The sequence below is a fragment of the Typopeltis vanoorti genome, chromosome 3, assembly GCF_054136105.1.
Source record: "Typopeltis vanoorti isolate ZY-2024b chromosome 3, IOZ_Tvanoo_1.0, whole genome shotgun sequence".
In the NCBI taxonomy this organism is placed as follows: Eukaryota; Metazoa; Arthropoda; class Arachnida; order Uropygi; family Thelyphonidae; genus Typopeltis; species Typopeltis vanoorti.
Window position 1 is genome coordinate 99310802 of NC_143551.1, and position 20057 is coordinate 99330858.

At 35.5% G+C, this 20057-nt stretch overlaps 1 protein-coding gene across 11 annotated transcripts in view; it reads left to right on the top strand.

Annotated features, from left to right (window-relative positions):
- Positions 1–20057, top strand: part of LOC150108412 (IQ motif and SEC7 domain-containing protein 1-like) — a 627659-nt gene that overhangs the window by 498074 nt on the left and 109528 nt on the right. For 10 of the 11 annotated variants that reach the window (XM_090390759.1, XM_090390762.1, XM_090390761.1 and 7 more), the window contains 2 exons: positions 3801–4575; positions 18895–19257. In XM_090390759.1, the coding sequence (XP_090246885.1) occupies positions 3801–4575; positions 18895–19257 (1138 nt within the window). The remainder of the gene's footprint in view (positions 1–3800; positions 4576–18894; positions 19258–20057) is intronic. The other variant, XM_090390766.1, reaches the window with a different exon arrangement.

The following is a 20057-nucleotide window of genomic DNA, read 5'->3' on the forward strand; positions in this document are numbered from 1 at the left end:
CTCTTACTTGGTTATTTAACTTAAGTTTAAACTCTAGTATGGTCCCTAGGGAGTGGAAGGAAGGCAAAGTAGTTCCTTTTGCATAAAGGTGGCTCTAAAACTGCGGTAGTTAATTACAGACCAATCACCATCTCGGGAGTGGTGGTAAAAGTATTGGAAAAGTTGGTTAAAGACAATCCAAGAATGGGTGGATCAGGATATGATACTCTATAGGGGCCAACATGGTTTTGTTAAAGGTCGATCCTGCCTTAGCAATCTATTAGCTTTTTATAATAGAATCACATCTGAGTTGGACAAAGGAAATGGCTACACAGTGGTACTTCTGGATTTTGCTAAGGCTTTTGACAGGATACTCCATGGAATATGGTTGCGCAAATTGGAACAGATGGGGATGGATACTAAACTGGTGATTTGGATAGGAGAATGGCTCAGGGAGAGATACCAGATGGTGGTGTATGGAGGAGCAGAGTCCAGGATGAGGACGGTGACCAGTGGTGTGCCTCAGGCTCTGCGCTTGGGCTATTGTTGTTTAATTTGTACATAAATGATATAGGAAATGACTTGAAGGGAGATATTCAGTTGTTTGCTGATGATGCAAAGTTGGGTCAGGATGATTTAAATAAGCTGGTAAAATGGGCAAAAGGAAATGGATATCAGTTCAATGTGGAAAAGTGTAAAGTTATGCATTTTGGGATTAAAAGATTACCAGCTGTGTACTACATTGATGGAACACTACTCCAAGAGATTGATGAGGCTAGGGACTTAGGGGGTGTTGGTAGAGAGGGAGATGAAGTTCAGGGGACGCATTGCTAAGGTGTCCAAGATTGCACATAGGATTACTTGGTTATTGAGGAACACACCAACATCCACAGCCAAAGAGGTTATTATTCCTCTTTGGCTGTGGATTAATAATATCTGGATTCCTTGGAGATGAGGAGGTTGTGGAGGGTTCAGAGGAGAGTGACTAAGTTGGTGAGTGATATAAAAAATGCTCTGTACATTGACAGATTGAGAGCATGGTTGATAGGCAGAGAAGAGGGGATATGATAGAAACATCTAAATTACTTAAAGGTTTTTATAAGATTGATGCAGGGGAAATGTTTCAGCTGTGTGATAGTGATGGAAGAACAAGAGGAAATTAAGGAAAAGTGTGGTTAACAAGAGTGTAAGAACGAGGTTTTTCACTTGGAGGGTGGTGAATGAGTGGAATGCATTGCCTGACTCAGTTGTGAGTTCTTCATCTGTAAATGAATTCAAGAACAGATATGATAGATATTGTTTTGATAGTTTGGGTCTCCCACGATGAGTCTACTGACTCCATGGAGATACCTGTAATAATAATATCTCTTTTGCTCCATATAAATTTATTCATCTGTTATCCAACCATCTTTACTTTACTTATTTATTTAATCTATTCTATAGATTGACTACTGAGAATGCTGTTGATTATTTTCTATATTCCTACCTATTTTTACAGATTTTATTTTATTATTATTATTTTTTTTTTTTGTAGCTGATTTTCGTGCTAAATTTGTCACAGCAGTTATTTAAGGTTCTTGATGCCTTGCAGCAGATTTATTTAAGAGAATTGCATCATCTACATAGAGTAAAGAATTAAGCTTAAATAATCTCCTAATTGTATGTCATTTGTAATAACCACTTTCCTTAATGATGTTATCCATGGAGATTATAAATGACATTGGGGATAGCATACAACTGTGCTTTACCTGATTGAAGATCAAACTTATTGTTTACATTTAAAGGAAGAAACAGATGTCAAGGAATAATAATAAATAACTGAAATGATATTTTCTCAGTATAAAATTTCTATCTCTGGTCCTAGTTATTACCTGCCTATGCACTGGTAAGATGGATATGATACAGAAGTCAGGAAAAAATATATACTGTAGTTTCATGTATTTGTGCAGAAAGTTTTTCATGATACTATACTCCTTGAAGGCCAGATGATATAAGGAAAGTGAATTCTGCTTTCTCAAATGAAAATTTTGAAATAAATGCTATTATTGAAAATTGAATTAAATTATGTTAGTAATACAAAGGATCTTAATAAATACTTCAAGATCTCCTTTCCTAATGTAGGGTAATAACTCTTGGTGCCAGAATTTAAGTCTAGATTATCCCATTGGATGAAACACAAATGACAAAAATGAAGCAAGTAGAAGTATAAATAAAGGTTTAGGAGCAACAAGAACACAGAATTGAATTACAGTGCAAAAAAATTTAGGCAAATTGGTTTATAAAACAAGCTGTACAAATGAATAAGTATCTGTATTTGAACCTTTCCTTTGAATTGAAGTACAAAGACAAATGGCTCTCTGCAGAGAAAAATAAATAGAGAAACTGATGCAAAACTATGTTCATTCACAGCTCACCAGAGTTCTGCATTAAGACAAACATTTCATCTCATTAATGTAAGATTCATATAGATTAAGGATCAACAAGCTGAAATTAGTTAAAACTACGAGGGTGATCTGAAAAGTTCTTGGCCTAACAATGAAAAAACAGATTTATAATTTCCAGTGCCATTATCCCATCCCTGTAGTGATTCTCAGTAAGATCTGCAAAATACTCCTCTACAACTGCATTCACCTCTTGACTCAAAGAAAAATGCTGACCAGTGAGGAAGAGTTTTAATTTTGGGAAGTGATAGAAGTCAGAGGGAGCCAAATCTGGGGAATAGGAGGATGTTCCAACAATTCATAGGTAGATCCCTAAATTTTCCCATTGCCAAAACACCTTTGTGGGTAGGTGCATTGAAAGATGAAAAGATGAAAGACTGATGAAAGATGATTTTTTTCTTCTGCAAACCAGGTCTTTTCTCACAAATTTTTTTCACCTTGTCTGGTTAAAAGATCGGAATAATATTCCCAGGTTATTGTTTTACCCTTTTCAAGATAATTAATAAGCAAAATGCGTTTAGCATCCCAAAACACCGATGCCATGACCTTTCCTGCTGATGGAACCTCTCCACTGTTTTGACTGTGGTTTGGATTCTGGTGTGTAATGGTGAATCCAAGTTTCATCCATAGTAATAAATCGATGCACAAAATCAGTTTTATTCTTGTTAAAACACTCCAAGCACTGTTCAGAGATTTTCATGCGAGTGCGTTTTTGATCTGCTGTGAGCAAGCGCGGCACCCATCTTGCGCAAAACTTTTTCATTTGCAATTCTTCCTGCAAAATATATCCTATACGTTCTTTTGAAATACCTATAGTCTCAGCAATTTCATGCACTTTGACTCGCCAGTCATTCAATACCATATCGTGCACTTGATCAATGATTTCTGGTGTTGTTACACTTTTTGGACGTCCTTCACGTGAATCATCTTCAAGGCTGGTACAGCCACTTTTAAATTCGGCAGCCCATTTCTTAATTGTCAAAAATGAATGAGGAGTGCCCATAAACTTTTATGAACTTCAAATGAATTTCATTTGGCATTAAACCTTCTTTTACGAAGAATTTTATAACCACACGATACTCAATTTTATCTATTTCAAGGGATACAGACAGCACTTTTGCTTCAGACAGCTGTATAAAATAAACTACTTGATAGAATGACTTACAATTTCACATGGATGCTTATGACAGATGTACTAACTTAGAAAAAAAAAAAAATCTTGCCAATAGCGTTGCCATCTATGGTCGAGGCCGAGAACTTTTCAGACCACCCTCATATTATCTTCAAGAAGATAAATGTTCATAAAAATATTCTTATTGTTACTGAGTTTTGCATTATTTGTTTGGTTGCCTAGTTGTCAGGAATATTTCTTTATTACAGGTATGAATTATCTCAAGATTTACTAGATAAACAAGTGGAGATGCTGGAAAGGAAATATGGAGGAGTCCGAGCTCGTCATGCAGCTCTCACCATCCAGCGTGCCTTTCGCAAATATTGTATGATGAAAAGGTTTCAGGACATTGCCAATGCTTCCAAAGGAGAGAAACGTCTTTCTCGCCGTTTCCACAACCTAGAAGTTGATGGTAAAGAATGGACATTATATAATGGTTCAAGCCTTCATCACCGCCAGTATGAAGTAGAACAGGAATCAGGCCATTTATCTGCAGATAGTGTACATTCCAGTGCTTACATTGATGCAGTTCTCAAGTCAAATATTGCTACACTTTACAGAGAACTCAGTGACAGTTATGATGGTAACAGTAGTCCTACAAAATCAAGCCATCTTTATCATGAACAGAGATCTGTTAGTCACATGGTAGAGGTTTCCAGAACAGAATCCTTTATACATACCAAAGAAATTTCTCCTTTTATTAACTCTGCACATAGGCATAAACCATTGCTTCAAGAGGAGCAAGAGTCTCCAGGACAGTGTTCTGCTGCAGATAGCAGTACTTATATGACTCCTCTGAGATCTCCTCCTTCAGTTCCTCGCCATCCTGCATGGACTGCAGTTCCATGTTCTGGAATTCGTCAAAGTCATCATGTAGGACCAACTGTATATCTTACACCTAGTCAATCTGTCGGTTCTACAGTTGATGATCAGTTTCACACACCTCGGGAATCTTTATCTTCGGAAGACAGTGCAATCAGTTCTGTAAGTTATGTTTGTGTATATCGTTATCATCATTATTATTAATAATAGAGGCCTCCAGAGAGGCCACACACACACACACACCAACTGTCATACCTTTTTTTTTTTTAATTCATTCAAACTTCTTACACTTACCACATCAATCAGATGCTATGCTGTAAGTGAAAAATCTAGTTTTCTTCCCTTTGAGGTTATGTTGAGAACAACTTCAAACATAGGAAATTTTAAAATTTAACTTACTATTGAAATTCAAAAGTTGCAAGGAGAATTTTCTCTTTAATATTTAATTTATTTTTTAAACACAGTTAATCATTTTTACAGTTTACTGTTATCATGTGCACTCATCAGTTAACAAGTAAATCTGTTTGCTTAGATAAAGTTTCAATTTTCATGTATGGTGAACTATGTAGTTTTTACATATGTATTAAGAATTGCATTTGTTTGATGAACAATTTCAGCTTTTATATGTTTCATAGCTTTTACAAATTACAAATTTTGATTAATTTAATATCCTTTTGGATTTTAACCCAGCGTTCAACTCTCAGATCCATAAAACTGGTTTGAACACTTTATTATAATTAATGAATAATTATATTTTTGACATTTCTGAATGAGAAAAATATAGTCTTCCAAATGAACCTGTTATTTGTAAGAATATTATTTGAATTGATATTTCAGTCTTCTAAAGCCTTTTAACTATATCAGTCCACATATACCAAACCCCTGTTTTAATGACCTTTCCTCTCCCATTCTATTTAAGTCATCATACCGCTTTAGATTAGTTCTGCTCATGCATTACTGAATGTTGATGTCAGGTTTCTCCCTAATATCTGAGTGGTTAGCATATCTGCTCTCAAACCAAAAGGCTGCTGATTCAAATTCTGCCGTGGGCATGGATGTTTGTGATTGTCTGTGAAAATACTAGTGTTGGTGGCAGTAAATGATATTAGCATAGATCAGGGATTCTCAACCTGTGATACGTGAGCCACTGCCTTACTGGTACATCTAATATCTTGAATTAAATATAGTGGTACGCCACTGGAATAGGTTGAGAACCCCTGGTGTAGATGATGATGGTAGTTGTGGTTTGCTGTAGTTGGTGGATTAAGTGGTGGAGATTGGGAGTTGTAGAGTAGGTGCTGCCTCCCTTGATGAGTCTTTGGACTCCTTGGAGGTGTCATGTAATAATAATAATATCTTCATTTTTAATGATTCTGCCATTTGTTCACTTCCCCTAATTTTTCTCAGAACTCTTATATCTGTATGATCTTCGATCAAAGCAAAACAGGTTTTGTGTAGTGTAATTGGAACAATCAAGGTGCAGGAACAATACAGTTATTTTATGGCCAGCCTGGCTGGCCGAGTGGTTAACGTATCCGCTCTCCAGCCAAAAGGCTGCTGGTTCAAATCCCGTGGTGGGCATGGATGTTTGTGTTGTCTGTGGAAAAACTAGTGGGTGGTGGTTGGCGGTAGATGCTGTTGGTGTAGTTGCGGTCAGTTGGTGGATTGAGTGGTTGAGACAGAGTTGGTTGAAGAGCAGGTACCCTCCCTTGATGAGTCCTTGGACTCCCTGGAGGTGTCAAATAATAATAACTATTTTACTTCTAACCCACTCTCTCAACTTCATAAATTAAAATTGGTTTGAGCAACTCCTGTATACTGCTGCTTTAGAGTTTTTGGCTAATTTCTTATTCATATAAATTTATTCATTTAGCCCTATCCCCCCCCCCACCCACAAACACAACATACCAGTTTTGCTTATTTTGTTATCTATTTTCAAATTTAATTTGTCTTCTTAAGTAAAAATTGTGTTTAAAGTTGTAGGTTTGCCATTGAGAATGCAGCTGTTTTCATATTGTCTTTTTATTTCTGTTTTTTTTTTTGTATATTAAATATGTTATAGGAATTACACAATTTAGTTAAATAAAGCATCGTGAAGACATGTACTGGATTTATGTAGGAACACAAAATCATCTGCATAAAGTAAAGAGCTGAGTTAAATGTGTCCAATTTGGATATAATTTAATGCCAATTTCTTTTATAATGTGACACAAAGGTGATGAAGAAGAGTAGAGATACCATGCACCCTTTTACATCTGACCATTTTCCATTCTACTCTTCCATTCTGCCCTGATTGAACTGAACATCTTAAATATAGACAATATACTACTTTGTATGATGTTCCATTCACACCATATAATTATAGTATTTTGAAAATATTTTCTCATGGCACTGTACCTATGTCTTTTTTTGAGATCAACAAAACTTACATACAGTTCTTTGTCTTCTCCAAGGCTCTCTTCCATAATTTTTTTTATGTTCTCAGCTATTCTTGCATAAATCATACCTATAACTCTCAGTGGGGAAATTCCTGAGTAATTTTCATGTTTAGTTTTATGTCCCTTTTTTATAGAGGGGTATAATAGCTCTACTTGGCCATCTGGAATTTGACCTTAACTTCTGACCAGGCATTCTGAATTATGCAGTGTAATCACAGAAAAATCTTAATACCTCCATATTTTAGCATTTCTCATCAAATCTTATGTATTCCAGTGGGCATTCCATGTTTCAGATTTTTGATAATTTTTCTTCCTCAAGCATATATACTGAGGTAGAAAAAGCCATTCAACGGCTTTTCAAAGTAATTACTCTTGACATTCAATCTTTTTATCTTTAGTTTTTATGTGATTTTTTCCCTCATCTTCACTTGAAATATTTATCTTCCATATTCTTACTAGTTTTAGCGATTTTTACACAAACTTAGCTTTCCTACATTGTTCTCTGTATTCTATAAGGACATCTGCTAATCTAGTTGTTGAAAGTTTTTCACTTGGTTATGCTATAAATTAAAGATACCAGAAATTATATACTTGGTTTAATATTTGATCCAAGTGTAAGCAAACAAAGTTTGCAGTATATACCAGAAAATATACCAGAAATACCTCAAGTATTTTCAGGACTGAGACAACTCGAAATGAAATGAAAAATTATATGAAAATATGACTTCTGCATTTCTTCAACCTTGGTATCACCTCTAGGTCTGGCTCCCACTGATGAGATCTCAATAAAGGTTGAAACCGGTCTGGATAGTGATCCTTCCCATAACGCATAGCATTATACATGTCTGCAAAGAGATGTGCTTTGCATTATGGGATACTAAGGCAAGTGATACCACCTTTACTACAAGTTTCCCCAGTCCTGAAAATACTTCAGCACAAACTTTGTTTGCTTACTTGGATACCAAGTATATAATTTCTTGGTATCTTTAATTTATCTGCTAACCTACTTGCTAGTAACTTTCAATATGATTGCTTCTTTTTCAGAACTACCTTTTTAACTCCTTGAGTCCACCATGAAGTAAGTTCTGATTTTTCATCAAATAATATTTGTATATTGAATCTACAGTTCACCTCTAAAAGATGCTCATCTTTCTTTATAAAATTTTTGTTTTTTTTTTCTTTTCAATATGATTTTTGTTTTACTCTCAAAACAAAAATCATATTGAAAATAAAAAAATTCTTCTTTTTTCAAGGAGTGGTATGATAAATTTGTGTTTCCTAAAAATGACCTCCCACGATGAGTCTTTTGACTCCATGGACCCATTGACCGCTTCCACTCCAACCACTCTCTCAGGCAATGCATTCCAATGATCAACCACCCTCCATGCAAAGAAACCACTCCTCACCCTCTTGCGCACAGCCTCCTTTCGTAACTTCCAGGGATGGCCCCCTTTGTCACCGCTCCTTCCTGCTTCCACCAAGTGAAAGAACTCTCCAATGTCTACCCTGTAACTGCCTCTCAACAGTTTAAAAGTCTCGATCATATCACCTCTCCTTTTTCTATCCACCAAACTCTGCAGTCCACATTCCCTCAGTCGATCCTCATAACTCATATTGAACAGTCCTGAAACCATCTTTGTTATCTGCCTCTGTACCCTTTCCACAGTCACTTTATCCCCTTCAAATCCTGGGGACCAAATCTGAGAACAATAGTCTAAGTGTGGTCTGATCAGGGCCTGCAGAGATAACTCTTTTATATCTGCAGGTCAGTGTCCGTCTCAGGATTGCAGCAATCCTCTGAGTTACCCTCACCACCTTTGCAATATGCTCCCTGAATTTCAGTTTTCTATCAATCATCATCCCCCAGATCTCTTGTCTCCTCCTACTTCCTACAGTACGGCTCCTCCAGTTGAGTGTGTATCCTCCCATCGATATGGATCCCAAACCTCAAGACTTGACATTTTGCTGTATTGAACAGATACCCCTCCCCCCCATTCGTTTACCCATTCTAGTTTATTCAAATCCTCTTGCAGGGCTGCCACATCTGCACTATTACTGATAACCCTTCCTAGCTTCACATCATCTGCAAATAACTGAATTTCCCCTTGCAATCCATTGACAATATCATTGATATAAAGGTTGAACAATACAGGTCCCATTACTGATCCCTGTGGAACCCCACTTGTAACTTTCTGCTTCCTTGATATTGCCCCACCATACACAACTCTCTGATACTTATCAGTCAGCCAATCCTGAATCCATTTGACTAACCTGACATTTAAACCCATGTGCTGCAACTTAAATATCAGCTTATCATGTGGCACCCTGTCAACTGCCTTTTGCAAAATCCAAAAAAATGGCAGTATATGCCTTTCCCTCATCAACTGCTCTTGTCACTTTATTATAAAAGGCAATCATATTACTAAAGCAAGAGCACCCCTTAACAAATCCATGTTGATTCTCACAGATAATATTACCCTCATCGCCCAATGCTGTATAATAAATTTAGTATAATAAATTTAGTTTAATCCTTTATCCCAGTGAGAGCAAACAAAGTTCGTGTCTGAAAATATCTTCAGGACTGAATATAGTGTTGTACTATCTTACCTGGCTAAGTAGTACAACACCAGGCAACTCGTAGCAAGGGTGGAGCAAGATACCACCACTCCTATCCCAGTATCTCCCATAATGCAAAACACATCTCCTTGTGGATATGTATACTGTTATGCATTAAGGGATTGGCCACTATCCAGACTACTGGCCAATCCCTTAATGTATAATTCTTTCAGCAGAGAAAGAATTTTTAATTCTTTCTCTGCTGCAGTGCATGAGATGTCATATAAAATAGACCAAATTTCGTGGCTTAAGGTGCTTGAAAGGTCATCTTCGAGTTCCTGGATAGCTAAGTTAGCATCATTCAGGAAATGGTGAGTCGTGGCAATTTGTTCCCTGAGCAAGGCTTGGCTGGCACAGTTATAAATATGAAGAGCCTTGTTATCCTTGAATATCCTAGTTGACGTTATAATTTCCTTAAATTATTTAGTAAAAAATTAATGTAAGATAATCTGGGAATCCTGCATTTACCAAAACTTGGTAAATTTTCATGGCACTTCAGACTTCCAGTGAGTAGGATAGTGCATTCATAGGCATGCATCATTTAGAGACATTCCCAAACATCCATGCTGCAGTGAGAATTGAAATGTACAACTTGCAGATTAGAGTGTAGAGAGAGTGATCACTATCATATCAAACTGGCATACTAATGGTTAATTTAATTTATGTACATCAGTTTTAAATAATATCAATCATTGTATGTCCATATGTCCATACAGTTTATCTAATTCATAAAACATGTCAACATGTTGAATTTCCACACACTGTCTGTGTGTGTGTGTGTGTGTGTGTGTGTGTGTGTGTGTGTGTGTGTGTGTGTGTGGTGGTGGGGGGGGATTAGACTCAAGATTTGCATGTGGTTTGGAGCAAGGGGTTGTGAGTGAAACAGTTTTAGACTATGTCTCCAGAGTCAGAGAGATAAATTATGTAAGAGTATAGACAAAAAGTATCAGTATGTAGGAGTTCCAAAAAAAGCAGAATGTTAAAAGAAACATGATGAGGAGGATCACAAAGAAGGAGATCAGCATGGCTAGGAAGGTAAAATGTGATTATGAAAGAAAATCAGCTAAGCAGGCCATAATAAATCCCAAAATGTTCTTTTACTACTGTGGATTATTAAGTCAGCAACGTGCAAAGCCATGATGAGCTTACTTGAAGGAAAGAACGCCAGTCTGTATTGGTTAAGAAATACAATATTACTTTCAAAAGTTCCGCATACTGTGTATTCATGGCCAGTGGATTATGCAAGTTTCTGCCTTCATATCAGAGAATGCAACTGTGAGTGAGATACTGCACTTCCCTCCATTTCATGAGAGTGAACATGAAGTAATCATCTGGGTGGTTGCTAGTCATATGAAGACTTCTATGTGAAAAGGATATATGTGAAACTACAATGAGAGACAGCTTGGAGGTATAGCATGAATGCTGCTTGAGTAAGTGGCAAATGGATGAATGGAGCAGAAATTAGCAAATTGGACCAAGAAAAAATCCTAGAGGGTTGTTCTAATGTGTATCAAGTAGAAAGAAGAATAATTATGGTAAGATGATGTAAATGATGTATTGGTAACTGCTGCAGAGGACACAGTTGAGGTATTCAGGGAACAGTTTCTCAGGATGTTTCATTCTCATCAATGTTAAATCATGAGAAACTCAAATGTAGAGGAAATGGGAGAGGATGGCTTACTTGTGATAACAAGCACGAAGCATATGAGAAGGAAAAATTTCTTCTCTGGAAACTGTATAAGGAGAGTGTGAGGAAGAGAATAAGTAGCAGGTTGTTTGCATGGAGTGTGATTGATAAGTTGGAATGCATTGACAGTGTGGTGAATGTGAAGACATTGAATGAGTTTAAAGCCCAGTTTAATAAGCTTTGTGTGTAACAGTGTGTATCTCCCACAATGAGTCTTTTGACACCATGGAGATTATTATTAATAATAATAATATTTATTGTAATCCAGCCTCTTGGGAAAAGGTTAAATGCTCATTTTCTGTTTGCAAAATAACACTCCAAAATGGAAGAATCTGAATCATGTTGGATATCACACTATGACAATGTAAGGCCACTGTATACTCCAGTACTTATCCTTGTACATTTTCCTGATATGAGTCCTCAATAATACAAGTCCTCAAGTCTTTCTCCTGAATTGAAAGATCCTCCTCCATGGGAAATGCTATGCTGCCATCATTGACAAGGTGACAAACAGGAATATAAGATTTTGCTGACTGGAATAAAAGACTTACCCAAGTGTTCAGCTGCAGTAACAGAATTAAGATTAAATTAAATACCTGTAAAATATATATTTTGTTAAATAAATGTTTGGTTGAATAATATGATTTCAACATGTAGAACTTTTCAAGTGGCCCTTGTATTTGATAATAGCTGTAACAACTTATATACATAGCATGAAAAGAATAAATAGGTCTGGGCTGAAAATGAAATTTGGTAAATAGAACAAGAATTACACAGGAAGAAGTTATAAGAAAGATATAAAAAGATAGGGAGTACTGGAATATGATTTGAGCTAGAAAAGTGACCAGTACAGTAAGGAAGGAGAAATTAAATTATATGACTAGCATTAAAAATCCCAAGGAGGGCCTTTGTTTATGCAGCCAGATAATGGAGAGAGAGTTGATTATAGAAGAATAACCTTAGTAAATTTTGAAATATCATTTGACTGGTGCAGATGACATAGTAGTTGTTTAAGATAGTTCTGTTGCATAAGAATGGTATCAAAATGGATCTATCAAACTGCAGACCGGTTTGCATCTCTTTGATAGCAGTTTAAAGTTTAAAAAATTAATATGGGCTTGTATAATTAAGTATTTGGTGGATAAGAATGAGATTCTTTAAAAAGACTAGCACAGATTTTTAAAGGTGAGTAGTATTAGGGAATGAAGCTATCGCTAATTATAAATGCCATTTAGTGAAGAGATGGCTGACAAGTGCCATTTCATGGTCCCTAATCCTAACATTATATTTATTTTCTGAAATAGTGTGGGGAGAGTTTTCTGGATTTTGCAATGACTGATAGGTTGCTGCATAACAAATTGATATTTAAGTTGCAGTGAATGGATATAGATTAGGGAATGCACAGACTGCTTCCTTCCATTGATTTGCTGGCAGCCCGCCTCACCATGCATTATTTTAACAAGTTACACGATAGGTAATTTTTAAAAATGGTACATGCGCAAAGCAAAGTAGCTGTGACATCACGATTGCCTGTCTACTTACGATAATTGGTTAGTAATAATGTTAACAAATTTTATAATTCGTCTATTTGTCATATGAGTATTTTGTTGTAGGTGCTGTTGCTACAATTAATTATCACCCCTAGGAAATGGTAAAAAATAAATTCTACAATGGATAAAGCAGGGCCAAGTAGGAAATGCAAACTACAGGATAAAAAACGACAGTTTCAAGATAGCTGGACCGAAAAATACAGTTTTGTGCAGTCGTTTAATAATATCGTGTGCTTGATTTGCAAAAGTGCTGTAGCTATACCAAAAGAATACGATATGATTGAAAAATGTAGAATGAAAGTCTGCATTCTACATTTTTCAAATCTACCCGAAGAACTATGTAAACAAAAGATTTCATTTTTGAAACGAGAATTGACAGGTCAGCAAGTGATGTTTACAAAACCTATTCAAGATTTGGAAATCGCAACAGAAATAAGTTTTGAAATATCTAACCTTATAGCAAAAAGGTGCTGACCATTTACAGATGGAGATTTCGTTAAAGATTGCCTTGAGATAGCTGCTAAAAATCAGCCAAAAATGTTGAGAAAATTCAGTTAAACATGATGACTGTGCAAAGAAGAATTACTGCAATGTGGGAAAATGTAAAGGACTAATTAACATCTTATTCAAAGATATTTGCCTATTTTTCATTAGCTATTGATAAATCAACTGACATTACTTCCACAGCCCAGTTGTTAATATTTGCACGTGGAATAATGCAAGAGTTTGAGGTAAGTGAGGAGCTGATTGGAATGAGTTCATTGTCAGATCAAACGAAAGGTAATGACATGTTCACTGGGCTTTTGAAACGGTGTTTCAAATTTGATTTAGATCTGACAAAATTATCAGGTATCATGATTGACGGAGCTCCTTCCATGGCAGGAGCTAATTCTGGATTGGTAACATTATTGAAACAGCATTTGGGATTGCATGATGATGAGTTGATACAATTCCACTGTATAATCCACCAGGAGAGCTTGTGCCCTAAGAAACTTGGATTTGAACATGTCATGAAAGTTGTGTTTTCAACGATTAATTTTATAAAATCCAGTGGCCTTAATCACCAACAATTTAAAAAGTTTCTTGAAGACATTGAAAGTGAATATGGTGATTTAATTTTTTACACAGAAGTGAGGTGACTAAGTCGTGGACAAACATTGGAGCGGTTCCTAAATTTAATCGATGAAATTGAAATCTTCATGACTGAAAAAAACAAAAACGTCCCTGACATAAAAAATCCGGATTGGTTATGTGACTTAGCCTTTCTGGTTGACATTACTAATCATTTAAATAAGTTAAATACGCGACTTCAGGGCAAAGATCAATTGGTAACTCAACTTTACGGCCACATTTTGTCTTTTCAGCGCAAGTTAAATCTATTTCAAATCCAACTGAAGTCAGGGAATTACATCCATTTTCCTAATTATAAGAAAGTTTCTGAAAAGTTCAATGTCAACTTCAAAACTGTGTATGTTGAAAAGATTGATAACTTGATATCAGCCTTCAAGGATCGGTTTTCTGATTTTAAAAAGGTGAAACCGTTGCTAGATTTATTTAGCAATCCTTTTGCCATTTTGTCTGAAAATGCACCCGAATCTGCACAGCTTGAACTCATCGACATTCAAAACGATGAGAGCCTGCGAAATAAATTTAACGAAGGCAATTTATTAAACTTCTATCGTTGTGTCGATAAAAACAATTATAAATGGTTGCTAGATAATGCATTAAAATGTGCAAGCCTCTTTGGCTCAACATGTATTTGTGAACAAACTTTTTCAGTCATGAATATTAACAAATCGAAAAATAGGAACCGTTTGACTGATGAAAATTTAGAATCAATTTTGCGGTTGGCTACTACAAAACTCGAACCAAATATCAAAACAATTGTCAAATCAATGCAATGTCACGCGTCAAATTAAATTCACTTACTTTTTATTACCTTTTTTGTAACAATTATGATAGGTATAAATAAAATAAACAATATATGGTAGATAACTTTCAAGTTTTTTTTTGGTGGCCCTCCCATAAGTAACAGTGGAACTATGTGGCCCTCAGCCTTAACAAGTTTGTGCATCCCTGATATAGATAATCAGCTAGTGGATTGGATTAGTAGTTGCTTATCTGACAGATATAAAAAAGTTATTTATAATAACTGTTTATCTTTGTTAACATTATTGTGAATAGATTAGAAGAAGATGGTCAGTTGTTTCTAGATAATGCAAAAAAACAGGAGGAATTATTTGGAATGTTGATGTAATAGCTCTTCTGGGAGATTTGAATAGGTTGGAAAGATGAGCAAATGAGGTGGGGAAATAATTAAATATGTTTTTTTTTTTTAATGAGAAGTGGCTATATATTTTATGAGTCCCTATTGGAGGTAGTAAAGGTTTGTGAGGTGATTTTTCTTGTTCTTTTAACCCTTTTTATAGCCACTTCTGGCTATAGGTGTCTCCCAATCTCCATCTGTTTCTCTCCTGGGCTTGTTGGTGCCAAAGAGTTCCAATTTTTCCAATTCTAATTTTTGTTTTTCTTATATCATCTGACCATCTTCTTTCAGGTCTTCCAGTTGATCTTTTACCTTCATATGGCCGCCACTCCAATAAAACTTTTGTCCTTGAGTCTTGCAACGTGTCCTGCCTATTTCCATTGTGAGGTGATAGTGGATAGGAAATTAAAGTTCAGGAAAATGCAAAGGTGGAAAGATAACCAAGCCAGTTGCCACAATAATAAAGACATTGACCAGCAGAAGTATGTGGCTATGTTGTATAAGGCAGTGATCAGAGCACATGTGAACAACCACACTCTGATACAATCGCTCTGAATTTTATGGGGAATGAATAAACTATAAAAAAAGAAAAGATATAATGGTGGATAGCAGAGATGATACAGGAACGTAAAATGACAGATTGAGAGACAATCTGCAGATAGTAGGAGGGTAGAGAGAGATGATTGCAGTAACCAGATGAACAGTGAAGAGTCTTTCCAAAAGGCAGGACAGGTGATCATTCGTCGAAGTTCTAGAAAAAGCAATGAGTTGGAGTAGTGGATGCATGGAATGCATTATCAGAGAGTACAAACACTGAATGACTTTAAGGTGTGGTGTTAATTTGTAGCACCATGAACAGACCTTCCACTTGTGCTGTCACTAAGACAAGCAGAACACTTTTTTTTTAATAATAAATAATAAAAAACATTTTCTATTTTATATATTATTGTTTATTCAGATATTATTTTTCTAGTTTTAAAATTAAAAACCAAGGGGCATTTTTCAATTAGAGGGGATGCAAAATTAATATTTTATCTTAGGCAAAAAAACAGCTAATTATAATTCTGTCTTCTGCAGTAATCTTTTAACTCTGTGAAGGTCCTGTAAAACAAATTTAAATTTGTTTACACAGTATGTTATTTCTAATTTGGCAGTTAACTGAGCAAGTACTTGATATGTAATACGTTAAATACTAGAGTGGTGTTCATCCCTTCAAGTACTAATTCAAGTATTACTGTAATAGTATTAACTTTTGAAACATACTTTTTTCAAATTCTTGTCTTTGTATTTGAAATATTATCATTATTATTTTGGTAACCTCCATTTGGTCAACAGACTCATCATGAGAGGCCAACTCAACCAGCAACATGTCTTTCATAATGAGCTTTGAAGTTATTTACACTACCTTCGTTAGCAATGCACTCTGGCAATTGCATTCCACTCACTAACAACTCTCCACATAAAAAATCTGCTCCTCACACCTTTCTTCACCACATTTTTATACAACTTCCAGGGATGGCCTCTCATTCTTCCCATCTTAACGTTAATCCACTCTTTTTATAATTCCTTTTCTAACTCGAAGGTCTCTATCCCATTTTCCACTATCTACCAACCTGTGTAATCCACATTTCCTCAAACAGTCTTCATAACCAACACTCCAGAGTCCTGATATCATTATGGTCATTCATCTTTGGATCCTCTCTAGTGTTTTCACATAACAATGAAAACCAGATGATCAAATCTGAGCACAATGTGTGGTCTGACCAATGCCTTATATAGAGGAACCATTTTATTACCTTATCCCTAAATGTCAGTGTACTTTTTATCATAGCAGCAATCTCATGTGCACTCAGAACTTCAGTCCACAGTCTATCACTCCAAGATCCCAAATCTCATCCATTTCCAGAAGTACAGCTCCACCAATACAGCACATAGCCTTGTATCTCTATATCCCAAAGTGTAACACCTTGCATTTATTAATATTAAAACTGCAATCTCACTCATTTGTCCAAGCTAAAAATCTATTCAAATCTTCCTGTTGAGAATTAACATCAGCAATACTCCTCATAATTCTACCTAGCTATGCATCATTGGCAGACATGAAGATTATTATTATGATTCAGGCCTCCATGTATTCCATGGAGTCAAAAGACTCATTATGGGGGTGGTCCTTCCTAGAAAACACGAGTCTATCATACTGCTCATTAAACTCATTGACCATTCGTGCTCTCTCGCCACTCTATCAGGCAATCTATTCCACAGTTCAAGCCCTCCATGCAAAGAAACCACTCCTCACCACCTTGCTCATCGGTTCCTTTCGTAACTTCCAGGGATGGCCCCTTGTCCTCACTCCTTCTCCCTGTTCCACAAAGCAAAAGAACTCCCCAGTGTCAACCTTATAACTACTTCTCAACAGCTTAAAAGTCTCTATCACCTCCTATCTACCAAACTCTGCAGTCCACATTTCTTCAGTCAATCCTCATAACTAACATTGTATAGTCCTGAAACCATCTTTGTTATCCACCTCTGTGCCCTTTCCACAGTTAATTTATTCCCTTCAAATCCTGGAGACCAAATCTGAGAACAATAGTCCAAGTGTGGTCTGATCAGGGCTTTATATAATGGAATGACAACTCTTTTATCTCTGCAGGTCAGCATCCTTCTCAGAATTGCAGCAGTCCTCTGAGTTACCTTCACCAGTCAATCCACATGAAATAACATTAACAAATAAGTTAAATAGTAGGGGACCCAAGAACAGAACCCTGAGGCACACCACTTTCCTTTTCTGGGACACTGTTCCATCATATACAACTTGCTGGTATCTATCAGATATTTTTTCTCTATATATTTATAGAGTACTTGTACCTGGTTCTGCATTCAGGATTGGTTAATTATACAAGAAGGTATAATTTTTCTATGTAGGGTGTGTCCAAATATCTTACTTTGCAACCCAACCCATTTGGGTTATGGTTTCTCATTGGTCATTATGTTGAAATGTTTAATTGTAAAATCTTGTAAAATCTCTGTTATTCTAATGGAGGTTCATTTGATATTTTTGAGTCACAGAGATTTGTTATTTTTTTAGTATGCTAAGTCCACCAATGAATGGTTGTAACCAATCGCACCATGGATGATATTGATATCAGGGGTTAAGTAATCTGGTACCATTCTAAAGACAAGGTTTACTTTCAGGCCTCTAAAAAGTAGAGTGGTGGTTTCAAACTGGGCAAATAATAAATAAATAAAAATAAAAAAACATTCCATCTAATGTCATTCACAAGCATTCATGCCACACTTATAGATTTGCAAACATGAAACATATTCTCTTTGTTTTTAAATTATATAAAATAACATTTGTTTTAAGATTAATGGTAACTTGTATTGATCTAAGTTGTTTTCATTAATATTACAAGGTTAAACTAACAATTTTGATTATTTTACACTATTTCAGTCATCGAATTCAACTTTTTTTCCTTTTAAAATTAAATATATAGCTATCTGTTAAGTTTCAAATCCTATTTAATAAAAAAAAATTTCATATAGCACCTATTCACTTATTATGGATAATATAACTAATTACTCATACAGATTAATCAGAGATTTGGAGTTTGCTTTTTACAGAAAAATAAAGAATATTTTCAATTTGAAATAGAATATGGATTGCCAAAACTGCTCTCAAACAGTATTAATGAAGTGATATTTTTATTTTGTATGAAGAGCATTAACTTTATCCCACAACAGCTGAAGCTTGTGACATAATACATTTTTTTTTATAAGTTCTTCTGCAATATCAAATGAAATTTACAATATTGGACTTAAAGCAAGGTGTACATTTCTTTTAGGAACTCTGCAATACATACATAGTTGGGAGATCCAATATTTTGTCTAAATATTATTTTAAAATGACCCACTGCTTCATTTCAGGCTGGAATTGAGGGAGACTCTGCCAGTGAAGAGCATCCTCAACTGCAAAGAGAGTGTCCTTCAAGATATTCTGTTAGTGCAGGAATTGTGCATCAGCAAGATAATACTGAACTATTGCATAAACCATCCAAATGTACAGACATAGTGCAGAGTAGAAAATTTCATGAAGAGAGAAGAAAAATTCCTCCAAGGGTACCTAAACGGACTTCGTCAATTGCTTGTCATGACATCAAAAGTTGGGGTGAAGATGACATTGAATTAATATCACCTGCTCCTTCTGATGGGCTAAGTCCACATGATCATGCAAGTCATATATTACAGGGAAAATTAGGAGCATCACCAATTTGGAAAAGAAAGTCTCTAGTGAGTAATTTCTTTTAATTCTCAAGACCAGGTTCACATGTTGAAAAGATTTAGGGAATGAGTTGTTATTCATTATTTATATCTTAGGAATATAAAGGCATGTATATTTTTATTTCAAATTAGCATGTAAACACTTCAAAAAATGATCCATTCTGTAGTTACATCACTGGTTTTTACCATTATGGTATTATTTTCATATATATTGCCAGTTGCTTTTATTCATGGTGGAGGTAATTAAGTTTTAACTATTTCTATTTCAATGTCAGATTCTCTAGACACATCCCCATGCAGGTTGCATTGTGTTCCCTAACAATTGTTGGAGCACCCAGCAGGAGCACACCTTTCAAAAGCCAAGGACATTATGAACAATTTTGTAAATAATGGACTTCACTACTCATGCAATTTCATTTATTTTTGAATGATCAATTGTTTGTATTCTACCTTGTAAAAAAACTGTTTTCCGTCTAGCCACTGAGAATAGTTTCTTATTTTCAAACTGAAATATCTGGCAGTATATTAAATATACTTTTCTTGTGCTAATGTGTAGATAATTCTTAATTTTTAATCAATAGTCCAACTCCTGTACCGCATGCTCCATCCATCCTACATGTGATATACAAAATCACAACAAAACTATTCTTATTCATCTTTATCCTGTGTACATCCAAAAATATAGCTAAAGTTATTCATAAATATAATATCTATGCCACTTTCAACCCACACATCCAGCTAGTAAACCTTCATCCATTCCTTGAAGGTACAGCTTCATCTTGAAGTGTATGAAGTTCTCTCTGCCCAAG